A 22605-nucleotide genomic window follows, 5' to 3' on the forward strand; every position below is an offset into this window, starting at 1 on the left:
AATATGAAGTTCGGACCGGTCTGTCTATGGGGCGGGTATGGTCGGTCGATGGGCGAGTCTGGTCGGGCCGGGCCAAAAGTCACCCATGTGGTGAGTCGGGCCGAGCTGGCCCGTTACTTGGCCAGCTCTAAGAGAAAATAAGTTGTAAAAAGTGAAGGATAAAAGTTAAAAAGTTTGGGTAAAAGTCGACAGCGTGAACTAATTTTGCCGACGACGTTTGCCATGACCCATAAGTAAAATGAAGTTGACTTGATTTAGAGGGGAGGAAATGATTTTTTTCGAACTAATGCTTACTCTTGCTTATAATAATTTGTAAACTCTGATACCTGTCGAAGTGTGTACCAAAAATAATATTTATAATTAACCAAACTACAACTAGCAAGCGGTAGTAAGGGTCGAACCACAGAGAGGCGAATGTAATTATTAGTCGTCTGATTTTTAGCCTAAAGTAACCAATGAGTAGGGGGTTGTTTTTGAGTTGATCTATAACTAAAGCAATAAATGAAAAGTAAACTAAGCTAGCAGATGAAATCAAGAATTAAAAGGGTGCTAAGATGGTCGGTTCACTATAGTTTCGGCGGTAGTGTCCTAGGTAAGTCTGAAATAAACACATGAGACGGGAAAATAAAAAGTCCTCTCGGTCCTTTCTTAACAGGTAGCATCTTTCGATCTCGCTACAGGTCCCTAATATCACTAATGCTAACTTTCGTCCTAAAAAGTAATTTAAAAGGCTAAATTAACTCATCTTTCGATCTCATTAATCTAGTCGTCTTAATTAGGTAGGCTATCTCCCTTCCCTATCTTTCGATCTTTATTGGGTCGGTCAATTCCTAAACATTCAACTAGTCGCGTGCACTCGATTCGTCAAAAATAGCAATTAAATTAATTAAAACGAAGGTAAATCTCACGAGGCCAGTCGATCGACCAGGGAACCCAGTCGATCGACCATGGCGCGATTTCAGGTCATGTTATTCTAATGCCGCCTACTTCTACACATTCCCTACATCCTAGCACAAGGTATTTAACTACTCATGTTTACGATAAAAACAACAACAAGATTAACAAGTAAAGCTAACGAATTCATGCTTAAATTAACTGAACAAAAGACTAGCATAAAACGATAATTTGGCTTCGGAAGATCTAATCTAGCAATTCTAAACTATCAGCGAATTAAAGCAATGAAACTGAATATAAGAACAGAAGAGTACCGTGAAGGGAATCACAGAGGAAAGATCAAAACCGAATGCAAAAAGAACTTTATTAATGAAAGAATGAACTAAACTAATGATTATTGAATTGTATGTAAAGAACTAGATGATGAAACTCGATGATTAAAACTGAAACCTAAGCTACGTTATATAGGAATACAACGTAGTTCTTATTTCCCAAAACCTAATTACGATGGGCTTCAAACTTCTCGTTCTTTTAATTTGCATCAGAGTCACGGTCTGGTCGATCGACCACTGGGACCGGTCGATCGACTAACCCTCGCTATACAGTAGCTTCTATATGTCGTGCTCTGGTCGATCGACCATATCACCCAGTCGATCGACCGCTTTAGCTGGTAGTTGGCTCCTAATTCTTCATAAAGTTATCTTTCAGGCCTCGAAATGCGCACCAAGTTCGTTCCTTGAGTAAATACTTCACGCCACATGTAATGGAAGGTACTCGGGGACGGATTCGGCTCGATTTCTACTCATTTCCGCATAAATCTGCAATATTACATAAAAATACGAAAGTAGACGAAATGGGGGCAAATAGTAGCATAAACTACATAATTGAGCTCTGAAATGCGTGTAAAATGAGGTGTAAAACATCATATAAATGACACGCATCAAACTCCATACATTTTATTTAATCATAATAATTGTGGAGGCTCAAATTAATTAAAAAGAAGACGCAAATTCCATGAATTCTTGGTCGGACTCAAGGGCAATCATGCTCTCTGCACACAAGGACACTTCCAAATCAATACTTCCGCCGCCGTCATAGGCCGCCTTGACAACCACCATGCCATCCTTCTTATCAATTTTCCCACTTGGAACCGCCACCGGTTTTCCCAACCCGAAATCAACTCCATATATATCAAATTTCGACGCCCATGCAAAATTTAGCATATTAATTTTGTCGTTGTCCATATACTTCTTATCTATGCCGCCTATCACAAATGGGTTATTCATCATTGCCTTCATGGTTTCAGCCGCTACATTGTGGTCGTAGCCGGCTACACCTTGGTGGATTAACATAGCAGCTCGGCCCAACCCGTTCTCGACTAAGTTGCTCACATTAGATTTCACAAATAGTGGTACAACTAGGTTCCCGAATTGGTCTGGTGATAAAGGTGGATTGAACCGGGCCCTGCTGTCAACCGGCACTACACAAGTAGCCATCGCTTGTGCCGGTAACTTTTGGGCCCGGATAATGGAAATCCAAACTAGTGCGACCAGGGCTTGGAAAGACGAGATCTTTCCCAGTCCTTCAGACCACTCTAAGTTGGCCTTTTTTTTCAGGTTCAATATGGACGAGGATGAAAAATGAAATATTTTGTCTTTGACTCGAGGGTCGTCAACGAGTCTACTTATAATCTTGTTTGGTTCGAGGTAAGGTAGTTTTTGCAGTAGATTACATCCTTCGGGAATGAAGGGCTCGAATATTGGCAAGTGAGAAATCGATACATTCATTTTTCCATCATTTTCGGAGCAAAATATCTCAGACAAGGAGCTTACGAACTGCATAAACGAGGTACCATCGGCTATCGAGTGGTTCATGGTAAATCCAATAAACACCGCATCCTTAAGCTCGGTCACCTACAATGATAGGGAACAAGTAAAAATAAATACACATTAGGAGTTTATGACCTCTACATATTGTGTTTGTTTATAGTGTCTTTTAAATCCGTTTTTTTTTTTTTTTTAGAAGAAGTATCCCCAATGATATGATTTGGCTTTTTCATTCGCAAGAGTTAGGAATCGAACGTCTGACCACTTGTTTAAGAGATGAGAGTCCTTACCACTACCCCAGCCAACTTTGATATTTATAAGGTTAAAAGAGCAGATAGTTTACTACGGAGTACTTTATAAGTTAAGGAGCTCCACTTTTATTATTGTTAATTGTTAATTGGTTTTAGAGTGGAACCTCCTTCGACTTATGAAACACGCTCTCTCTCTCCTCTATTTGGGTATGGCCCACACCCGTTAGCATGATTTAACACGTCTCCCGTCTTAAATAAGAATCGTAAAATCAAACAGATACACACCTGTAAGGTCAAGAGAGCTCGAGTGTGACCATCGTAACCGATCACTTCTGCCTCCCCCAAGTTGAAAAACGACCCAATTATAGGGTGCGTATAGGAAGTATGACCGACAATATCCAACACAGATGCATGTACACAAGATGCATGGATGAACAGTGCTCCAGGGCCCTTGTTGCAATCGACGTGAATCGAACATGCATGTTCATCTGCATACGTGACCGTAGTAAACCGGCCTGCCAAAGGGTAATAATAAACCAATGCATGGGAGAGTGATTGCTTCAACTTCTCAACAAAAGAGTTTATGTCGAAATCGTTAGTAATTGGTTTCTTGTAAACAAAACCGGTTTGAATGTAACGTATTGCTAGCCATCTAAGATCTCCGGCTACCAAATAACGTGGTTTTTCGGATTCTTCAACTCGGGATTTTGGTTTTATGAAACATTGTGAGATTAGTTTCACTTCTACATCATTTGATGCCATTTTTAGTAATATCAAAGGTAACACTTTGTGTTTGATTGCCTAATTGTACCTTTGAGCTTGTCTATTTAGTTCATTTAAAGTATTGAAATATGTCAAGCGTTATTTCCAAACGTGGAAATAGATGAGGTAGCTAGGGACATGAGGACATCACAGGAAACACAAATTCTCATGGATACTATCCGTCTATAGCTATAGACGGATAGTGTTCCTCTCACAAATGAAAGTGGGTAGTGTAAGTGGGTGGAAAATGGATATCCCACTTTCCCTTCCACTCTAATTTTGTGAGAGGGCCACTATCCATCTATGACTATAGACGGACAGTGGCCGTCTATAATGAGACGGACTGCACAGGAAAGTATCAGCAAAGCAAACAAGTGACGGAATTGAAAGGGTAAGAGAATGCTACGATTCTTCCTTGTGACGAAAAGATATATGTGACATTTCACACCCTTTTTTTTTCTTTTTATTACAGTATTATTTAAACCGATTTCAAGACTCATTTAACTCTTCAAATTATTTTACTAAAGGATTACGTCTCAATTTTCCCAATTGGAAAGGTAAATGGCGTGTTTAGTACTGTTCAGCTCCATATATACAGAATAACAATTCATAGTGAACTCGGAATGAATTATTTCCAGTGAGGACTCGAGTTAAAAATTACTCGTATTTATTTTAACATTATTTTAAATAAATATTTAGAAATTAATGACGTGGGCTCCTTGATCTTGAGCTGTATAATATAAATCGTTACCCGTGAATCCGTGATGAGGCCCAGAATAAGTGGACCACCAAATTCATTACTTGTGGCGGGCCACCGGCCCGAGTCTTGAAAACATTATCTATCGAGTAAGTCTTGCATAAGTCGGAGTATTCGGTTTGTCTCTAAAACGGCTCCAAATAATACGATATGATGTTAATAAGAACATAATTTTTGATACTTTCTAGACAATTTGTTACTCCCTCCATTTTTTAATATATGACGTTTTGTTTTTTCGAGGCAAGCCTTTGACTTTAATATTTACAAAAATATATTTGGTAAAAAATTATAAAAATTATACCATTAAATTCCTTATGAAAAACCCTTTCATATGAGTATACATATCACTATATTTAAGCATATAATTTGAGAGATATTGAAGAGAGAAGTGTGTGTCTCGAAATGTGAGAAAGTCATATATAGAAAAACAGAGGGAGTATGTAATTGGGTATATATTTGCTCCGTTTTAAAATTTAAGATAGATACCTAAATCTTAAATAAGAATTTATATTAGGAATAGACCGAATAGTACTCACTGACTCATTGTTCTCCATTTGCGGAGCACGTGACAAAGGCATACTTGCCGGTGTGTAGAGTATATTGCATTTTCCTACCCCTCTTACCTGCCATTCATTCCTCACACTCAACCCCCTTTTCAAAGAAATTCCCGAAAATGAACACGTGAACTTTATAATTGTGTTGTTGAAAAAAAGGAGTAAATAGCACCCAATGCTATTGTTAGTTCAACTAGTATAGATCATTAGACCCGTATAATATATGTACCATATATGTAGTGAGTTACTCTTTAGTTCATTATTTATTTATAAACTAGTATAGATCATTAGACCCGTATAATATATGTACCATATATGTAGTGAGTTACTCTTTAGTTCATTATTTATTTATAAACTGTAAATAATCAATCTATATCTATATCTATCTATCTATATTAATAAAGGAAGCTTTTTTCGAGCGATTATAGAGTCTCCAACGATGTATAACTACCTATTTATTTTAAAATATGTTATTTATTGCAGTCTTTGATCGCGTTTTAACGTCTAATGCATCTAAGAGATCGATCAGATTACAAAAGGCCATCAATATTCTATTCTGGAGCCCTACAAAACTACACCAACTTACACATTATATATATTACACATAATTTTCTAGGGTGATGTAAATTATATGGGTGTTTTTTTTAGAAACTAAAATACGGGTGTTTTAATTGCTCATAGCTTTATGATTTAGTCGCATCATGTTCGTTAATAATGTAGTTCATGTTCATCACTTCATCTATGCTTTTTTTTTTAAAAAAAAAAACGTCAAATTTCTAATTGTAGTTTCTTATTGCAGGCTATAACTATGCCGTCTCGCATGACGTTTGATACTGTTATATTTGAGTATTACTGCGTATTTAAGGATAATGAGGTAAGAATGTTTTTTTTTTGTTTTGAATAATGAGGTAAGAATGTAGGATGTGATTTTCTTACGATTTTTTAACTCTTTTTGATATCCGTACATTGATATTCAATACCGTACCAAAACAAGGGGTATTTCAATTCCCATAATTATCAATGTCTATTCATATAGTGTGTTTATGAAGATTTTTTTCTTGATTAATTATTTTGCATGGAAAGATTTTGCATTATCTTTCATGTTACAACCTCTTTAATGGTTTAAATTTTTATTATGTGGTTATTAGTCAAAGAAATAAGATTAAGATTTGATGTATGCAATAAATATTCTGCTCATTGTTCATTGTTCCACCTTTTCTAATTATTTTGTTTTGATATTGTAGGAGAGATTCTATGGGAGAGTTGTTGGAAATAGGGGCTTTTATGCCAAGTATATTTTTCCAGTTGTCCCACATTGGTGAGGAAAAGAGTGTTTGTTGTGTTTATATATGACCACACTCCTTACCATATCACTAGTGGGTCATGGGAGGCTTTTGTGGAAGCTTTGCGAGGTGCTTAATTCAGCTCGCGCGGATCCGGATCCGGATTCGGGATTCGGGATTTGGCAATCGCCTGTGGCGGGCTGTGCCTATCTTTTTGGGCCAGAGCCGCGTGTGTTTTTGTTCTAGGATGAAGTGAGCAGGTTCATTCATAGGAGTCTGTCCAGGTGCATAGTCAAACCGTATCATCTGCAATTAAGAGCTAAATCTTCTGCGTTTATGGCTCTTAATTCCGTTTGACTGAAGTTAATAGGGAATCATTTTTTTGGCTCCTCACCTGCTCGACTCTCCTATATAAGGCCTGCTTCTTCACTCCAGAAAACACACAACATACTCTCTTCTTCTTTTCTAAATCTCTCTATAATTTCTGGGTAAAGAAAATTCTGTCGTTCCAATGCTCTCAGTCTCGAGTGGGCGTGTCTGAGTGCAGTAGTGTAAATCCTTGGGGAACTACCGGTCATTTGCTGATCGCCACCACGGTCGTACCGGAAATATAGTTTTCAAGGCAGTGGCTCTCATACCACGTCACTACGAATCGGTTATCTCTTTTCCTTTTACATTGTTACTGCAATTTTATTCCATCAATTTGAAAACTATATTGTCTTGCTGTAACAATGTCGATCATGTCAAAAAATGCTCCTGATTTGTCAAAAGTCGAACCCTTAGATAGTCAGAATTATAAGCGTTGGTCTCAAAAATTACTGATGTTTTTTGAGCAGTTTGAAATTGATTACGTCTTATTTTCTGACCCTCCTGCTCCCGTAACCGAAATCGCTGCATCATCTGTCGAGACGACCCCTCCTGCAATTTCTGTTGTTAAGTCAAATGAAGAGGCTATTAAAAAACATGATAAGGATAATAAAACAGTTAGGTTTCACCTCCTTAATCTTATGACTAATACCCTATTTGACTTGTTTATGGTTCATAAATCTGCTAAAACCATATGGGAATTACTTGAGAAAAAATATGGGGCTGATGATGCGGGTAAAAAGAAATATGTCGTTGGGAAATGGTTGGGGTTCCAAATGGTAGATGACAAACCTATAATGGAACAAGTTCATGTCTATGAGAATTTCTGTGCTGACGTAGTTAATGAAGGGATGAAACTAGATGAGATTTTTCTAGCAAATGTGTTACTGGAAAAATTCCCCCTTCCGGTCCGACTATAGAAACCATCTCGAAACATAAGAAAAAAGACCTTTCCCTCCAAGAATTAGTGAGTCACATGAGGACCGAGGAGGCAAATCGTCTCAAAGACAAAACCATTAGTGTGTCTGTAAATGCTTCTAATGCTTCTGTCAAGGCTAATCTGGTTGAGTCGAGTGGTCCGTCCAATGTTGAAAAATTCAAGGGTAAGAGTAAGGCCAAGGTTGGTCAGGGAAAGAACCAGGGTCCTGCTAAGAAAAATGGTCCAGGAAAGCATACCAAACCAGTTGCGAAGATTCAGAAACCAAAGGGCCAAATTGTTTGCTATGTCTGTAGAAAAGCTGGTCACAAAGCCTATCAATGCTCCGAAAAGAAATCTGCTGAAGCAAATCTTTGATCGATGACATCATTCTTCTTTGTGGTTGTGGAAGCTAATGTGGTGGGTAATGTTCTTTGAATGGGTCTTGGACACCGGCGCTTCTAGACACCCTCTGTCTTTGATAAGGGGTTATTTCTTTGAGTTCGAGGAGGTAGCTGATGGGGAATGCGTTTTCATGGGTAACTCTTCATCCGCTCCGATCAAAGGCAAAGGCAAGATCTTTCTCAAACTCACCTCGGGGAAAACACTTGCTCTAAATAATGTTTTGTATGTACCCTCGTTACGTCGAAACCTTGTGTCTGGTGCCTTATTAAACAAAGCTGGGTTGAAACTTGTTTTTGAGGCTGACAAGGTGGTAATGTCGCGTAATGGGGAATTTGTGGGCAGGGGTTATCTTTCTGGGGGTCTTTTTGTATTGAACACTGATTCAGTTTCTAATAATATTGCTTCTACTTCTGCTTATATCGCTGAGTCTATTGATGTTTGGCATGGTAGATTAGGTCATGTGAATGTTGACTACATTAAAAAACTTAGATCTATGAGTTTAATTCCAAGTTTGTCGAGTCAAGAATTCTCTAAATGTGCTAGCTGTGTTGAAGCTAAATTCACAAAGAAACCTAGTAAACCAGTTACCACTAGGAAAACGAGTCTTCTTGAGTTAATTCACACCGACCTAGCTGACTTCAAAAATGTTACAAGTAGAGGTGGTAAAAATTATTATGTCACTTTTATAGACGACTGTTCAAGGTACACCCGTGTTTATTTGCTTAAGACAAAAGATGAAGCAGAACATTCGTTTATAAGTTTTAAGAATGAGGTCGAAAACCAACTTGATAGAAAAATCAAAAGGGTAAGGTCTGACAGAGGAGGCGAGTATAAATCAAACTATTTAGCCGAGTTTTGTGAGAAAAACGGTCTAATACATGAGACTAGTCCACCGTACTTACCTCAATCTAATGGAGTAGCTGAACGAAAAAATAGAACTTTAAAAGAAATGATGAAGGCTATGCTTTTAAGTTCTGGCCTTTCTGAGGATATGTGGGGGGAAGCAATTCTATCGGCTTGTCATATTCTTAACCGTGTACCTCATAAGAAGTTAGACAAGACACCCTACGAGATATGGAAAGGCTATCCTCCTAACCTGAGCTTCCTAAGGGTATGGGGGTGTTTAGCTAAAGTGGGTTTACCTGACTTTAGAAGGCCTACAGTTGGACCTAAAACCTATGATTGTGTTTTTATAGGTTATGCTCAAAATAGTTCTGCATATAGATTCATGTCTTTGAGTGATCGTTCTATATCTGAAGCTAGAGATGTTGTGTTTTTTGAGCATGTTTTTCCTTTACAGAAGAATGTTGATTCATCTCCTAGTTTGCCTGTTACATCTGTTGATATCTCTTCACATGCTAGTAGTAGCACTTCTATTGATCATGTTGCTGAACCTAGAAGGACTAAGAGACCTAGATGTCCTAAAAACTTTGGACCTGATTTTGTTTCAACATTGCTGTCTGAACATGGTTACACTGTTTGTGCTAGTGAGGAGTTTGTTTCAACCTTTTTAATGATGACCCAAAAACCTATAGTGAGGCAATGAAATCCATTGATGCTAATTTTTGGAAAGATGCTATTAAAAGTGAGCTTGATTCTATTGTGTCTAATCAGACTTGGGAGTTGACTGATTTACCTAAAGGTAGTAAACCCATCACGAGTAAATGGATTTTCAAAAAGAAAATGAGACCTGACGGTACAATAGAAAGATTTAAAGCTAGACTTGTGGTTAGAGGTTTTACACAAAAGAAAGATATTGATTATTTTGACACTTATTCACCCGTGACCAAAATATCGACTATTAGAACTCTTGTCGCATTAGCTGCTATTCATAACCTTTTTATACATCAGATGGATGTCAAAACTGCTTTTTTGAATGGTGAGCTAAGGGAAGAGATTTATATGTCGCAACCTGAAGGGTTTGTGGTAGAAGGTCAAGAGAATAAGGTGTGTAAACTAAATAAATCACTATATGGTCTGAAACAAGCACCTAAACAGTGGTATGAGAAATTTAACAACACTTTGGTAAGTAATGGCTTTATGGTAAACAATTCTGATTCATGTGTTTATTCAAAAGTAATAGAATCTGATTGTGTGCTTATATGCCTTTATGTTGATGACATGTTAATACTTGGTAATAATTTGGAAGTAATAATTAAAACCAAAGAATTTTTGTCATCACAATTTGAGATGAAGGACTTAGGAGAAGCTGATGTAATCCCAGGAGTTAAGGTTATTTGAAACTCTAAAGGAATTTCTTTAAGTCAATCTCATTATGTGGAAAAAGTGTTGAAAAAGTTTAACTGCTTTGATGACGTGCCTGCTAGGACACCCTACGATGCTAGTATACACTTATGTAAGAACTTGGGTAAGAGTGTATCCCAAGAAGAGTATGCTAAAATTCTAGGTAGTGTGATGTTTCTTATGAACTGTACTCGACCTGATATTGCCTATGCAGTTAGTAGTCTGAGTCGTTACACACATAACCCTAGTAATGAACATTGGATGCTCTTCGTCGTTTGCTAAGATACCTAAAAGGAACAGTTGACCTTTGCTTGCATTATAGTAAATTTCCTGCTGTGTTAGAAGGATATTGTGATGCAAATTGGGTTTCAGGTAACGACGAGATCTGTTCTACTAGTGGTTATGTCTTCACCATGGGTGGAGGTGCAATATCGTGGAAGTCTTCTAAACAAACTTGTATTGCACGCTCTACCATGGAGTCGGAGTTCATAGCTCTTGAGTTGGCAGGTCAAGAGGCTGATTGGTTGAAAAACCTATTGGCAGATGTACCAATGTGGGGGGGACAAAATATTCCGGTCTCCTTACATTGTGATTCACAAGCAGCTATTGGTGCTGCTAAGAATAGTGTCTATAATGCTAAGAAACGACACATTCGAATCAGGCACGCTGCAGTTAGACAACTCCTTGATAATGGAGTTATCGCTTTGGACTATGTGAAGTCCGAAAGCAATTTGGCTGATCCCTTTACTAACGGATTAACTAGGAGACTAGTCGTTGAAACGTCGAGGGTAATGGGACTTAAGTCCTTAAGTCAAGAGTGACTAGGCCTAAAGTTTCTATTCCTATGGCGTTATATGATTCATAGCCTTAACTGGTGGTGCTTTTGAGACGCACTTGATGAATCATACACAAGGTTGGACTTATGTCCTTAATGGCTCATGCAAGAAGTGCTATTGAGAAGCTCTTGAGCCACCTACGTAGGTGTGTTGATCATAAAGACTATGAGAAGTCTTGTGAACACATCTATTAGTACCGAGGTAAACGCAATGCTCTAAAAGAGCGCGTTGCACTTTGAAATCGCGGAACAATCACAATTCTGAAGGTATGATATGTGTTGTGGGGGGTATCGACCGAAGCTCAGTTAGGAATTCAAATCGCAAGATATTCTCTCGCTGTAAGTAAGTTGTTTCCTCATCTCACTAAAGTGTCAATTCAAATCGAAAGATATTGATACCTAAGTATCCAATTGTAATACCCCGTATTTTATATAATAAATTAAATGGTTTTATATAATAAATTACATGGATATTATTATATATTAAATATTATACATTTTATAATATTAATTATGTCGGGTTAATCGTTAGTCGAAAATTATGTTAAGTTATCGAGCTAAGTTAATTAAGACGGGTTTAAAAGAAGTTCGAAAGGTGAGCTGAACAATTAAGCATCGGCCCATTTGAGCTGGCCCAATACACGTCCAGCCCATTTAGCCCTAACCCTATTTAACCCTAACCCTAATTAACCCTAAACCCTAATAGTACTCACTCTCTACCCGCCTCCCTCATTTCTCACACCTCAACCCGCCTCCCTCCTTTCCTCGGCTAAGATCTCAGCCATTCACGCAATTTGAGAGGGAGAGAGAGTGTCTGGGTGATGACGGCACAACTAGGAAGACCTAAGGGCGGTGGTCGGCGGCCGTGGTCAACCCTGGCGGCTGTTATGATGTCGGAAAAGGTATGAGTTCACCCCTCCTCCTCTGTTTTCCCATTCCTGTCGGGCTTTTGGTTGTTAGTTCGTGACTAGGGGAGGTGTTTATGGTGGTTGTGAGTGGGGTATATGGGTAGTGGGGTGTGTGGCGAGTGATATAGTGGTGGTTAGGGTGAGTGTGGGTGGTGGAAATGGCGGTGGTAGGCTTTGTCGACTGAGACTTTCAAAACGGGTTGGTTATTAGTTTTCCAGGCGAGTTTGGACAGGTAACCTTGGGGTGGCACCACCGTCGACTAGGGGGAGGTCGACGAGGTGGCGCCACTGTGTATGGGTACACTGTTTGACGACGAGAAAGGTGGTGGGGATTTGGCAGGTATTATGTAACAATGGCGGTGGTGGTGAGTCGTGAAAATAGGGTGTTTGGGGCGGCGTGGTGGTGAACCAGGCCAAGTGATGGTCAGGTTTGGACCGCCGCATGATCGACCCCAATGGGGGTGGCCGTTGGTGGCTGGGGCAGAGTGGGGACCACGGCTGGTGGTTGTCGCGGTGGCTCAGGTGGTGTTCGAAGGGTGTGGGTGAGAGCGAATGTGTGCGTGTGTGTAGTCGGGTTTGATTCGTTGTCTTGATTATTTAAATTATCGTGTTTAGTAATTAAATGAACCTCCGAGTTATTTAAAGACGGGTTTTCATAACTTAATCGTTATATTTAGTAGTTGGTCGTATTCTTAATTAAATTAACTTCCGAGTACTTAAATAATTAAAGACGGGTTGAGTTGGTATTGCTGAGTTATTCAAATAATTAATTCGGGTTTCTCTTAATCGAATAATCCGTTTAATCCTTTAATTATCAATTGATTTAAATTCCGAGTATCTAAAATAAAATAATAATTAATAAAAGTTAAATGATTGGAGACGGGTTTTGAGACGGGATTGTTTAAGTTGTTAAGGAATTGACTCGGGTAATTATAAATCATATAATTCATTTAATTATCATATTAGTTTATCCAATTTAATTCCCGAGCCGGTTAAATAATTCAAGTCGGGTTTTTGAGTCGGGTTTGTTAAAAGAGAAAAGTTACTATATCGGGAAGGTTTCCATTTTAAGAAATTATACTTTAATAACTTCTATTTTGGGAAGTTGGGTCAAATACTAATTGGGTTACTTTAATTATCAGCCGGGCATCTGTTGGTGTCGGGATTGTATGTCGGGAAGACTTCTATTTGAGAGATGTCTATATTTGGTAGTTAGTAATTATAAACATTATAATTGTTTTAGGTGACGGATTCGTGAAGGATCGATAATCAAATTCATTGCTTTATTCTGGACTGCTTAATTGGATTTGCTGGCAATTGAGGTAGGGGAAATACACTTGTCCTATTATCGTTATTGTTGAATTGTTGGCTGAATTCGTGGTGGTTGATTTATATTATCATTTATATTGGGAAAGGTGATTGACTGATTTGATCGTATTGAGTAAGATATCACAACATCGAGTAACTGGCATGACTTTATGATTTATCAGTTCAGTGACTTATTTACATATTGCATTGCATTAAATCTCTTGGGCGTTCATATGCACTGGAGACGGGGAATAAGGAGATTTGGTTTATATTTCACTTCGTAAACGGCATGTGATATTATTTATAATGTTGATTAATTTTGTTATGTTATGCATACCCTATCATGTGGTGATATGAGACGGTGTGGAGGTTATTCAGGGTCTGTGATATGGAACAGAGATTATTCAGGGTCTGTGATATTCAGGGGCTGTGATATTCAGGGTCTGTGATATGGAACAGAGATTATTGAGGGTCTGTGATATTCAGGGTCTGTGATATTCAGGGTCTGTGACATGGTGTGGAAGCTATTGATATGGTGTGGAAGTTATTGATACGGTGTGGAAGTTATTGAGATGGTGTGGAAGTTATTCAGGGTCTGTGATATGGAGAGGTGGAGTATGTGACGAATTGGAAATGGAGTTATGTATTTTGTTGTCGTACTTATTATGTTTTCCCTACTCAACCTCGTGGTTGACCCTGTGTATTCGTGAACACCTGTGATGATCCGTTTTATGGGGAGCAGACTTGACAGGTTTAAGAGATAGGACGGGAGCTTGATGGGCGTGAGACATTGGATCAGACGACTTAGTGGCTAGATCATCACCTAGAAGACTTTCACTTTTATTTATGTCAGTTCTTGTAATCGAGTTGAAGAGAGGTTTGTAATAATTAAGTTAAAATATTATATAATTGCCTTGGAGTTTAATTTGTTATTCACTACCTCGGGAAACCGAGATGGTAACAGTCCGTTTTATTAGAGAATGTCTTGACGAGGACTTCTTTTATAAACCGGGGTGTTACAAAGTGGTATCAGAGCGAACGATCCTCAGGCCTAAACCAATGAACCCAATGAACCTAGGATGTGTCTAAATAAAATGAACACCGGGATAGAACTTGTTAGGAGCACACTGAGGTAAGGTTTGAGTTAGGGGCCCCCTCACACCGAACCAGTGGCCCTCTCAGTTTGACTCGGAAAACCCTGAGGGTATATGAGAGGAAGGGTAGAAAAGTTGCCTAAGGATTGAACCTGAAATGCCTATATCGTTGCCTAAGTGTTAATTGATTGATGCATTGATTACTGCATAATCGAGTTGATATATACCTTGAGACCTATATATATTCTAACCATTCTTCAGGACAACGCTGCGGTAAGTATTTTGTATGAACGATGGCGTGATCATATAATGTTGGGAAATGAGAAATAAATTTTCGAGTTCAGGTTAATAATCAATGAAGTGTTGTGCTAGTCGTGAGCATGAAAATAATAGCGAGTCTATGATAATTACCTAGGGGGATGTGAATGATGTGCTGATAGTACTAATGTGACTAAGTAATATGCGGTTATGTGATTCCAAGCCATGCTAGTATAATAATGTGATAGTAATAAGAAACGCTATTGAATTGCCTGTTTTTGGTCATAGCAATCGTAATGTAGATGTAATGAGTAGATCGAGATGCGAAGAGGTTCTATGGGGTATATGTTTACGTAAGTACAGTGTGAGATCTAAGTTGGTATGGGTTAGTAACAATAGTGTGGTTGAAAGAGTTGGAACATATAAAATGAATTGACTTAGTGATGAGACTTGTTTTGGTTGATGTTACCCTTTAATTGACCTTACTATCATTTATTTTCTGTTTATTGCCTATCAATGAAAATTTTATGAAAGGTAGCCTAGGCAGTTAGCGTTCATTTACCGTTGGTTCATGCTTATAAGATATACATACTAGGAGTAATAATTATTTTAGGGAACTGTGGTTAGGAAGTTCTGTGCAGTGATATGTTGACCAACGATTTTGTGAAAATCCTCATTTAAATGGTATTAATAATTTTCGCATAATTCCAACTCCACCGATCCAAAAGAGCTACATGTGTTTTCAAATTAATAAGCCACGAAAAATCTTGAAGTTTCAATATTGAACAATAAGTTTTGCAACTGACCCAAGTTTTGGACCAATAGCCGTCACATGTTTGTTTGGACCAACTGAGTTGTAAAATTCTTTAAAGATGGAATTTTCTTGCTTTAAACTTACTTCTTTTCCCTGTGTGTTGAACTCACCGTGTTTTACAAATGTAATATGAATCAAGTTTTAATCGAACAATTAATTATTCGTGATTTTTGGAAGTTACAATGTAAATCAAAACATGTAAAATGTGTGTTCTAGGTTGAATTTTCAGATAATTGTTTGAGTAATTCACGAGCTTTAATAATATGAATTTATAAGGTCCTTAAATGATGATAGTAGCAGACATGTTCAGTAGTTACGTATCTCAACCAGTGATAAAAATTGAAGTTTAGTGGATAACCTTGTTGGCGTGATGGTATGAGTAAAATTGAATAAATTAATTTGATTCGTAATCGAGGGTGAAATATTTTATACGAGTCCAGTTGTTACATGTTTTATATATGTTTGGCATGCTGTAAAATCTCTGGTGTGTTTATCATAATTGCATAGTGGTCGAATATATAAATATAAACTACAGTGTCATATCGTAGTAAAGTCAATGGCGTTAAAAGTCAATTTGATCGTTCTAATGTGCTCGCATGAATATGATAATAATTATGTTTACACATGGATGGTAATAACGAGTATGTCTAAAATGTTCACAATGTAGGATACATCTGAACCCTAATGTCGTTCATATGAGTCGGAATGCCTATAGTTATACTTATAACTTTCATTTCATTAAACTATTTCAGTGGACCTAAACCCAAGACATGATAAATAAACAATGTTGTTAATTCTTAGAGGATATGTTCATCATTATATCGTCATAAAATACTAATGGGATTCTTGCAATTGTAGGATCACGATATAAAAGAAACTGTTTGATATAATACGACGGTTGGCATATCTATATTCTCGAGTCATTACTATCAATTATATTTTAATAAAGATTGTTTATGATAACCATGTTGCCAATATTATAATGGGATAACCCTTTTGATGATTCACATGATACACGTTGGTTTAAAGGATAGTCGTTAAGGTACGTTTAATTGAACTGTGAATATAACTGAGTAAGGAAGCACAACTAAAACCCTGATGTTGAGGTAATAGTCGTCCATTAGTAAAGATAGGATTGAAATGAATAAGATGAACCTGTAAATTATGATATATGAGTCGGCACCTAAGCTTGTTTTGTTGGAGGGAATTGAATTAAGTTACCTGAGATGAGTCTCGTAGTAAGCTGTAAAGGATGTTATAGACGGCTCTGTTATAAGAATTATATTAAGAGTTTAATCACCGTCCAATATGAAAGTAAAGGTTTTGAAAATGAAGTTAAACTTTGTCATGTAAGTATAAATTTGGAATGAGATTTCCAGCCAGGGTCTGGTTGTATGGTGCCATGAGACTGGCTAGTCTGGAGGAATAAAACTAAAACGGAGTCACAAGTAGTGGGTTAATTTAGTCATACTGTTGTTCATGTAGCGAATTGGTGGGTTGTGGGTAGTTATGAATGTCCAAACAGGAAATGTAACGTGATGATTTAAGTGAGTTGTGTATCAACATGGTACGTTGATATTAGCATGACAGGTAACGAATATTGGTAAAATTTGGGGTAGTAAAATACATTTAATCTTTTATGTCATGGTGTTGTGAGCAGTTTAAATACACGTAATATCAAGAACGAAATTTTATGAATGATAGTCTTGCATGTTAACTTTCCAATATCGCTGTTTAATCACTTGTTTGACTCAACCAATAAGTTGTAAAAATTGCCAAGCAATGTGCTTTCGTCATTCATGAATAAATACCAAACCTAATTGTTATGAGGATTGAAAACAGTTCTGGGACGATAAGTACTGCGAAACTGGTTGTCTTCATTTGTTATCAGTGATCCGGTGTCTTGACCTGAATCTGTACAATTGTGTAAAGGAAAGTTAGATTGGACCTATTAGGGTATAAATTTTAATAAGATCGATTTACCAAAGTGTTGACCCTAATTCTTTCCTTATGATGATTGATCCCTTATATTCTAAAGTATGAAATTACAATGATTGGTGAGATGAATAATTACTAATGATTTTACTGGTAACGGTAGCATCCTTGAAAGAATTATATATCGATTGTCATTGGTAAGAACTAGTTATCTGGAACGTGAGTTGGGAACCTTTTATCCTTTTTAAGTTGTTAGCAGTAGTTGAGACCATTGTTATAATAATGAGGGTTACGAGGACGTAACCATGTTTCTAGTTGGGGAGGATTGTAAAATCTTGATGCTTAATTTGCACTTGTTTGTAGGTTATAGTTGACCAAGTCGATGTTAGTTGTGGGGTACCTATACAATTGAGTTCCATATGTGTTGTTCCTACTTCTGTAAATTGGTTGATGTGTAAAAGGAGAGGGGGATTAAACTGCTGGTAATGAGTTATGAGTGGCCTATGAGCCGAGTGATGATTACGGGAGATATGTTTGCGGTCCAGTGCGACCATGGTTAATGAGTTTATGTTGAGTTTGAGATCGGAATTGAGATGAAAAGATGATGGTGTTCGCAGATGAGTATTTAATTATTATACAGTTGTGTTCTCCGGTAGTTATTAGTCGTAGTTAATTGGGTTAAGTAAAGAAGAGCTAAAACTTCGGGACGAAGTTTATTTTTAGGAGGGCAGAATGTAATATTTCGTTTTTGTGATGTTTAATTGATGTGTCAAAAGTGGGTGTTAACAGTGTTGGAAATGCGTGACGTTTGTAAGTACGATATACAATACCATTTTGAGGTTTGGGTATGGGAGCGAACTTCGGGACGAAGTTCATTTTAAGGGGGGAAGACTGTAATACCCCGTATTTTATATAATAAATTAAATGGTTTTATATAATAAATTACATGGATATTATTATATATTAAATATTATACATTTTATAATATTAATTATGTCGGGTTAATCGTTAGTCGAAAATTATGTTAAGTTATCGAGCTAAGTTAATTAAGACGGGTTTAAAAGAAGTTCGAAAGGTGAGCTGAACAATTAAGCATCGGCCCATTTGAGCTGGCCCAATACACGTCCAGCCCATTTAGCCCTAACCCTATTTAACCCTAACCCTAATTAACCCTAAACCCTAATAGTACTCACTCTCTACCCGCCTCCCTCATTTCTCACACCTCAACCCGCCTCCCTCCTTTCCTCGGCTAAGATCTCAGCCATTCACGCAATTTGAGAGGGAGAGAGAGTGTCTGGGTGATGACGGCACAACTAGGAAGACCTAAGGGCGGTGGTCGGCGGCCGTGGTCAACCCTGGCGGCTGTTATGATGTCGGAAAAGGTATGAGTTCACCCCTCCTCCTCTGTTTTCCCATTCCTGTCGGGCTTTTGGTTGTTAGTTCGTGACTAGGGGAGGTGTTTATGGTGGTTGTGAGTGGGGTATATGGGTAGTGGGGTGTGTGGCGAGTGATATAGTGGTGGTTAGGGTGAGTGTGGGTGGTGGAAATGGCGGTGGTAGGCTTTGTCGACTGAGACTTTCAAAACGGGTTGGTTATTAGTTTTCCAGGCGAGTTTGGACAGTAACCTTGGGGTGGCACCACCGTCGACTAGGGGGAGGTCGACGAGGTGGCGCCACTGTGTATGGGTACACTGTTTGACGACGAGTAAGGTGGTGGGGATTTGGCAGGTATTATGTAACAATGGCGGTGGTGGTGAGTCGTGAAAATAGGGTGTTTGGGGCGGCGTGGTGGTGAACCAGGCCAAGTGATGGTCTGGGTTTGGACCGCCGGCGGCAGTCGACCCCAATGGGGGTGGCCGTTGGTGGCTGGGGCAGAGTGGGGACCACGGCTGGTGGTTGTCGCGGTGGCTCAGGTGGTGTTCGAAGGGTGTGGGTGAGAGCGAATGTGTGCGTGTGTGTAGTCGGGTTTGATTCGTTGTCTTGATTATTTAAATTATCGTGTTTAGTAATTAAATGAACCTCCGAGTTATTTAAAGACGGGTTTTCATAACTTAATCGTTATATTTAGTAGTTGGTCGTATTCTTAATTGAATTAACTTCCGAGTACTTAAATAATTAAAGACGGGTTGAGTTGGTATTGCTGAGTTATTCAAATAATTAATTCGGGTTTCTCTTAATCGAATAATCCGTTTAATCCTTTAATTATCAATTGATTTAAATTCCGAGTATCTAAAATAAAATAATAATTAATAAAAGTTAAATGATTGGAGACGGGTTTTGAGACGGGATTGTTTAAGTTGTTAAGGAATTGACTCGGGTAATTATAAATCATATAATTCATTTAATTATCATATTAGTTTATCCAATTTAATTCCCGAGCCGGTTAAATAATTCAAGTCGGGTTTTTGAGTCGGGTTTGTTAAAAGAGAAAAGTTACTATATCGGGAAGGTTTCCATTTTAAGAAATTATACTTTAATAACTTCTATTTTGGGAAGTTGGGTCAAATACTAATTGGGTTACTTTAATTATCAGCCGGGCATATGTTGGTGTCGGGATTGTATGTCGGGAAGACTTCTATTTGAGAGATGTCTATATTTGGTAGTTAGTAATTATAAACATTATAATTGTTTTAGGTGACGGATTCGTGAAGGATCGATAATCAAATTCATTGCTTTATTCTGGACTGCTTAATTGGATTTGCTGGCACTTGAGGTAGGGGAAATACACTTGTCCTATTATCGTTATTGTTGAATTGTTGGCTGAATTCGTGGTGGTTGATTTATATTATCATTTATATTGGGAAAGGTGATTGACTGATTTGATCGTATTGAGTAAGATATCACAACATCGAGTAACTGGCATGACTTTATGATTTATCAGTTCAGTGACTTATTTACATATTGCATTGCATTAAATCTCTTGGGCGTTCATATGCACTGGAGACGGGGAATAAGGAGATTTGGTTTATATTTCACTTCGTAAACGGCATGTGATATTATTTATAATGTTGATTAATTTTGTTATGTTATGCATACCCTATCATGTGGTGATATGAGACGGTGTCGAGGTTATTCAGGGTCTGTGATATGGAACAGAGATTATTCAGTGGTCCGTGATATTCGGGTGGAAAATGTGATATTCGTGGTCCGTGATATGGAACGAGAGATTATTGAGGGTCCGTGATATTCGAGTGGTCCTGTGATATTCGTGGTGTGACATGGTGTGGAAGCTATTGATATGGTGTGGAAGTTATTGATACGGTGTGGAAGTTATTGAGATGGTGTGGAAGTTATTCAGGGTCTGTGATATGGAGAGGTGGAGTATGTGACGAATTGGAAATGGAGTTATGTATTTTGTTGTCGTACTTATTATGTTTTCCCTACTCAACCTCGTGGTTGACCCTGTGTATTCGTGAACACCTGTGATGATCCGTTTTATGGGGAGCAGACTTGACAGGTTTAAGAGATAGGACGGGAGCTTGATGGGCGTGAGACATTGGATCAGACGACTTAGTGGCTAGATCATCACCTAGAAGACTTTCACTTTTATTTATGTCAGTTCTTGTAATCGAGTTGAAGAGAGGTTTGTAATAATTAAGTTAAAATATTATATAATTGCCTTGGAGTTTAATTTGTTATTCACTACCTCGGGAAACCGAGATGGTAACAGTCCGTTTTATTAGAGAATGTCTTGATGAGGACTTCTTTTATAAATCGGGGTGTTACACCAATCCTTCCTTTACCCAGGAATTCTGTTTCTTTATCTCAGGCGCCCCTAGTGGGGGATTGTTGAAAATAGGGGTTTTTATGCCAAGTATATTTTTCCAATTGTCCCACATTGGTGAGGAAAAGAGTGTTTGTTGTGTTTATATATGACCACACTCCTTACCATATCACTAGTGGGTCATGTGAGGCTTTTGTGGAAGCTTTGCGAGGTGCTTAATTCAGCTCGCACACGCGCGCGGGCGTGCCCGAGCCCGGCCCGGCCCGGATCCGGATTCGTGATTTGGGATTTGGGATTTGGCAATCGCCTGCGGCGGGCTGTGCCTATCTTTTTGGGCCAGAGCCGCGTGTGTTTTTGTTCTAGGATGAAGTGACCAGGTTCATTCATAGGAGTCTGTCCAGGTGCATAGTCAAACCGTATCATCTGCAATTAAGAGCTAAATCTTCTGCGTTTATGGCTCTTAATTCCGTTTGACTGAAGTTAATAGGGAATCATTTTTTTGGCTCCTCACCTGCTCGACTCTCCTATATAAGGCCTGCTTCTTCACTCCAGAAAACACACAACATACTCTCTTCTTCTTTTCTAAATCTCTCTATAATTTCCGGGTAAAGAAAATTCTGTCGTTCCAATGCTCTCAGTCTCGAGTGGGCGTGTCTGAGTGCAGTAGTGTAAATCCTTGGGGAACTACCGGTCATTTGCTGATCGCCACCACGGTCGTACCGGAAATATAGTTTTCAAGGCAGTGGCTCTCATACCACGTCACTACGAATCGGTTATCTCTTTTCCTTTTACATTGTTACTGCAATTTTATTCCATCAAGAGTAACCTCGCGAACAGGGAAAGGCAGATTTGAGGGAATCCATTGAGTAAGGCCTACAATGGGTCGGGGAGGAAGATTTGTTTAAAAATAATTCTCACATATTTATGAAAAGAAAAACCCATAGATGAATAGGACAAAAAGAATATATTATTCGTTTTTACACGTGAGACCATATATTTTTATAAACAAAAAATTATTCATTATTATTGCTAATAAACGAGTTATTTTTGTATATAATGGAGCATGTGTTTTGTTAAACCATCATCATAAGACAAATTCTACTTAAGATATTGTTTATAAGAGTATATTTTATATTTTACTCCCTCCACTTTGTAATATATGACGTTTTGCTTTTTCGAGGCGAGCCTTTGACTTTAATATTTATAAAAAAATATTTGGTAAAAAATTATAAAAATTATACCATTAAATTATTTATGAAAAACTCTTTCATATGAGTATACATATCACTATATTTAAGCATATAATTTAAGAGATATTGAAGAGAGAAGTGTGTGTCTCGAAATGTGAGAAAGTCATATATAAAAAAATAGAGGGAGTATATAATAACATAACAATAGTAATATCTTCCTACGTCTGAGATAGAGTCCTACATAACAAGTAACTTATTATCTCCTATTAGGATAGGCAATAA

At 38.0% G+C, this 22605-nt stretch overlaps 2 protein-coding genes and 1 long non-coding RNA gene across 3 annotated transcripts; 2 read left to right on the plus strand and 1 right to left on the minus strand.

Moving 5' to 3' along the window:
* Positions 1-1833: 1833 nt before the first annotated feature.
* Positions 1834-3759, minus strand: LOC141646452 (putative acetyltransferase At3g50280). The gene is made up of 2 exons (XM_074454337.1): positions 3257-3759; positions 1834-2807 (listed from the first exon to the last, which is right to left on the minus strand). Exons 1-2 carry the CDS (start codon positions 3731-3733, stop codon positions 1887-1889), a joined length of 1398 nt encoding a protein of 465 aa, XP_074310438.1. The 5' UTR covers positions 3734-3759; the 3' UTR covers positions 1834-1886.
* A 3299-nt stretch (positions 3760-7058) lies between these two features.
* LOC141649945 (uncharacterized) lies at positions 7059-7613 on the plus strand. Its single transcript, XM_074458611.1, has one exon. The coding sequence runs from the start codon at positions 7059-7061 to the stop codon at positions 7611-7613; it is 555 nt and encodes a 184-aa protein (XP_074314712.1).
* A 10848-nt stretch (positions 7614-18461) lies between these two features.
* LOC141646453 (uncharacterized) lies at positions 18462-21077 on the plus strand. The gene is made up of 3 exons (XR_012545560.1): positions 18462-18792; positions 20044-20122; positions 20858-21077. It is a non-coding gene; the product is annotated as an uncharacterized LOC141646453 (long non-coding RNA).
* The last annotated feature ends 1528 nt before the right edge of the window (positions 21078-22605 follow it).

Source organism: Silene latifolia, chromosome 3 (assembly GCF_048544455.1).
Source record: "Silene latifolia isolate original U9 population chromosome 3, ASM4854445v1, whole genome shotgun sequence".
Lineage (NCBI taxonomy): Eukaryota > Viridiplantae > Streptophyta > Magnoliopsida > Caryophyllales > Caryophyllaceae > Silene > Silene latifolia.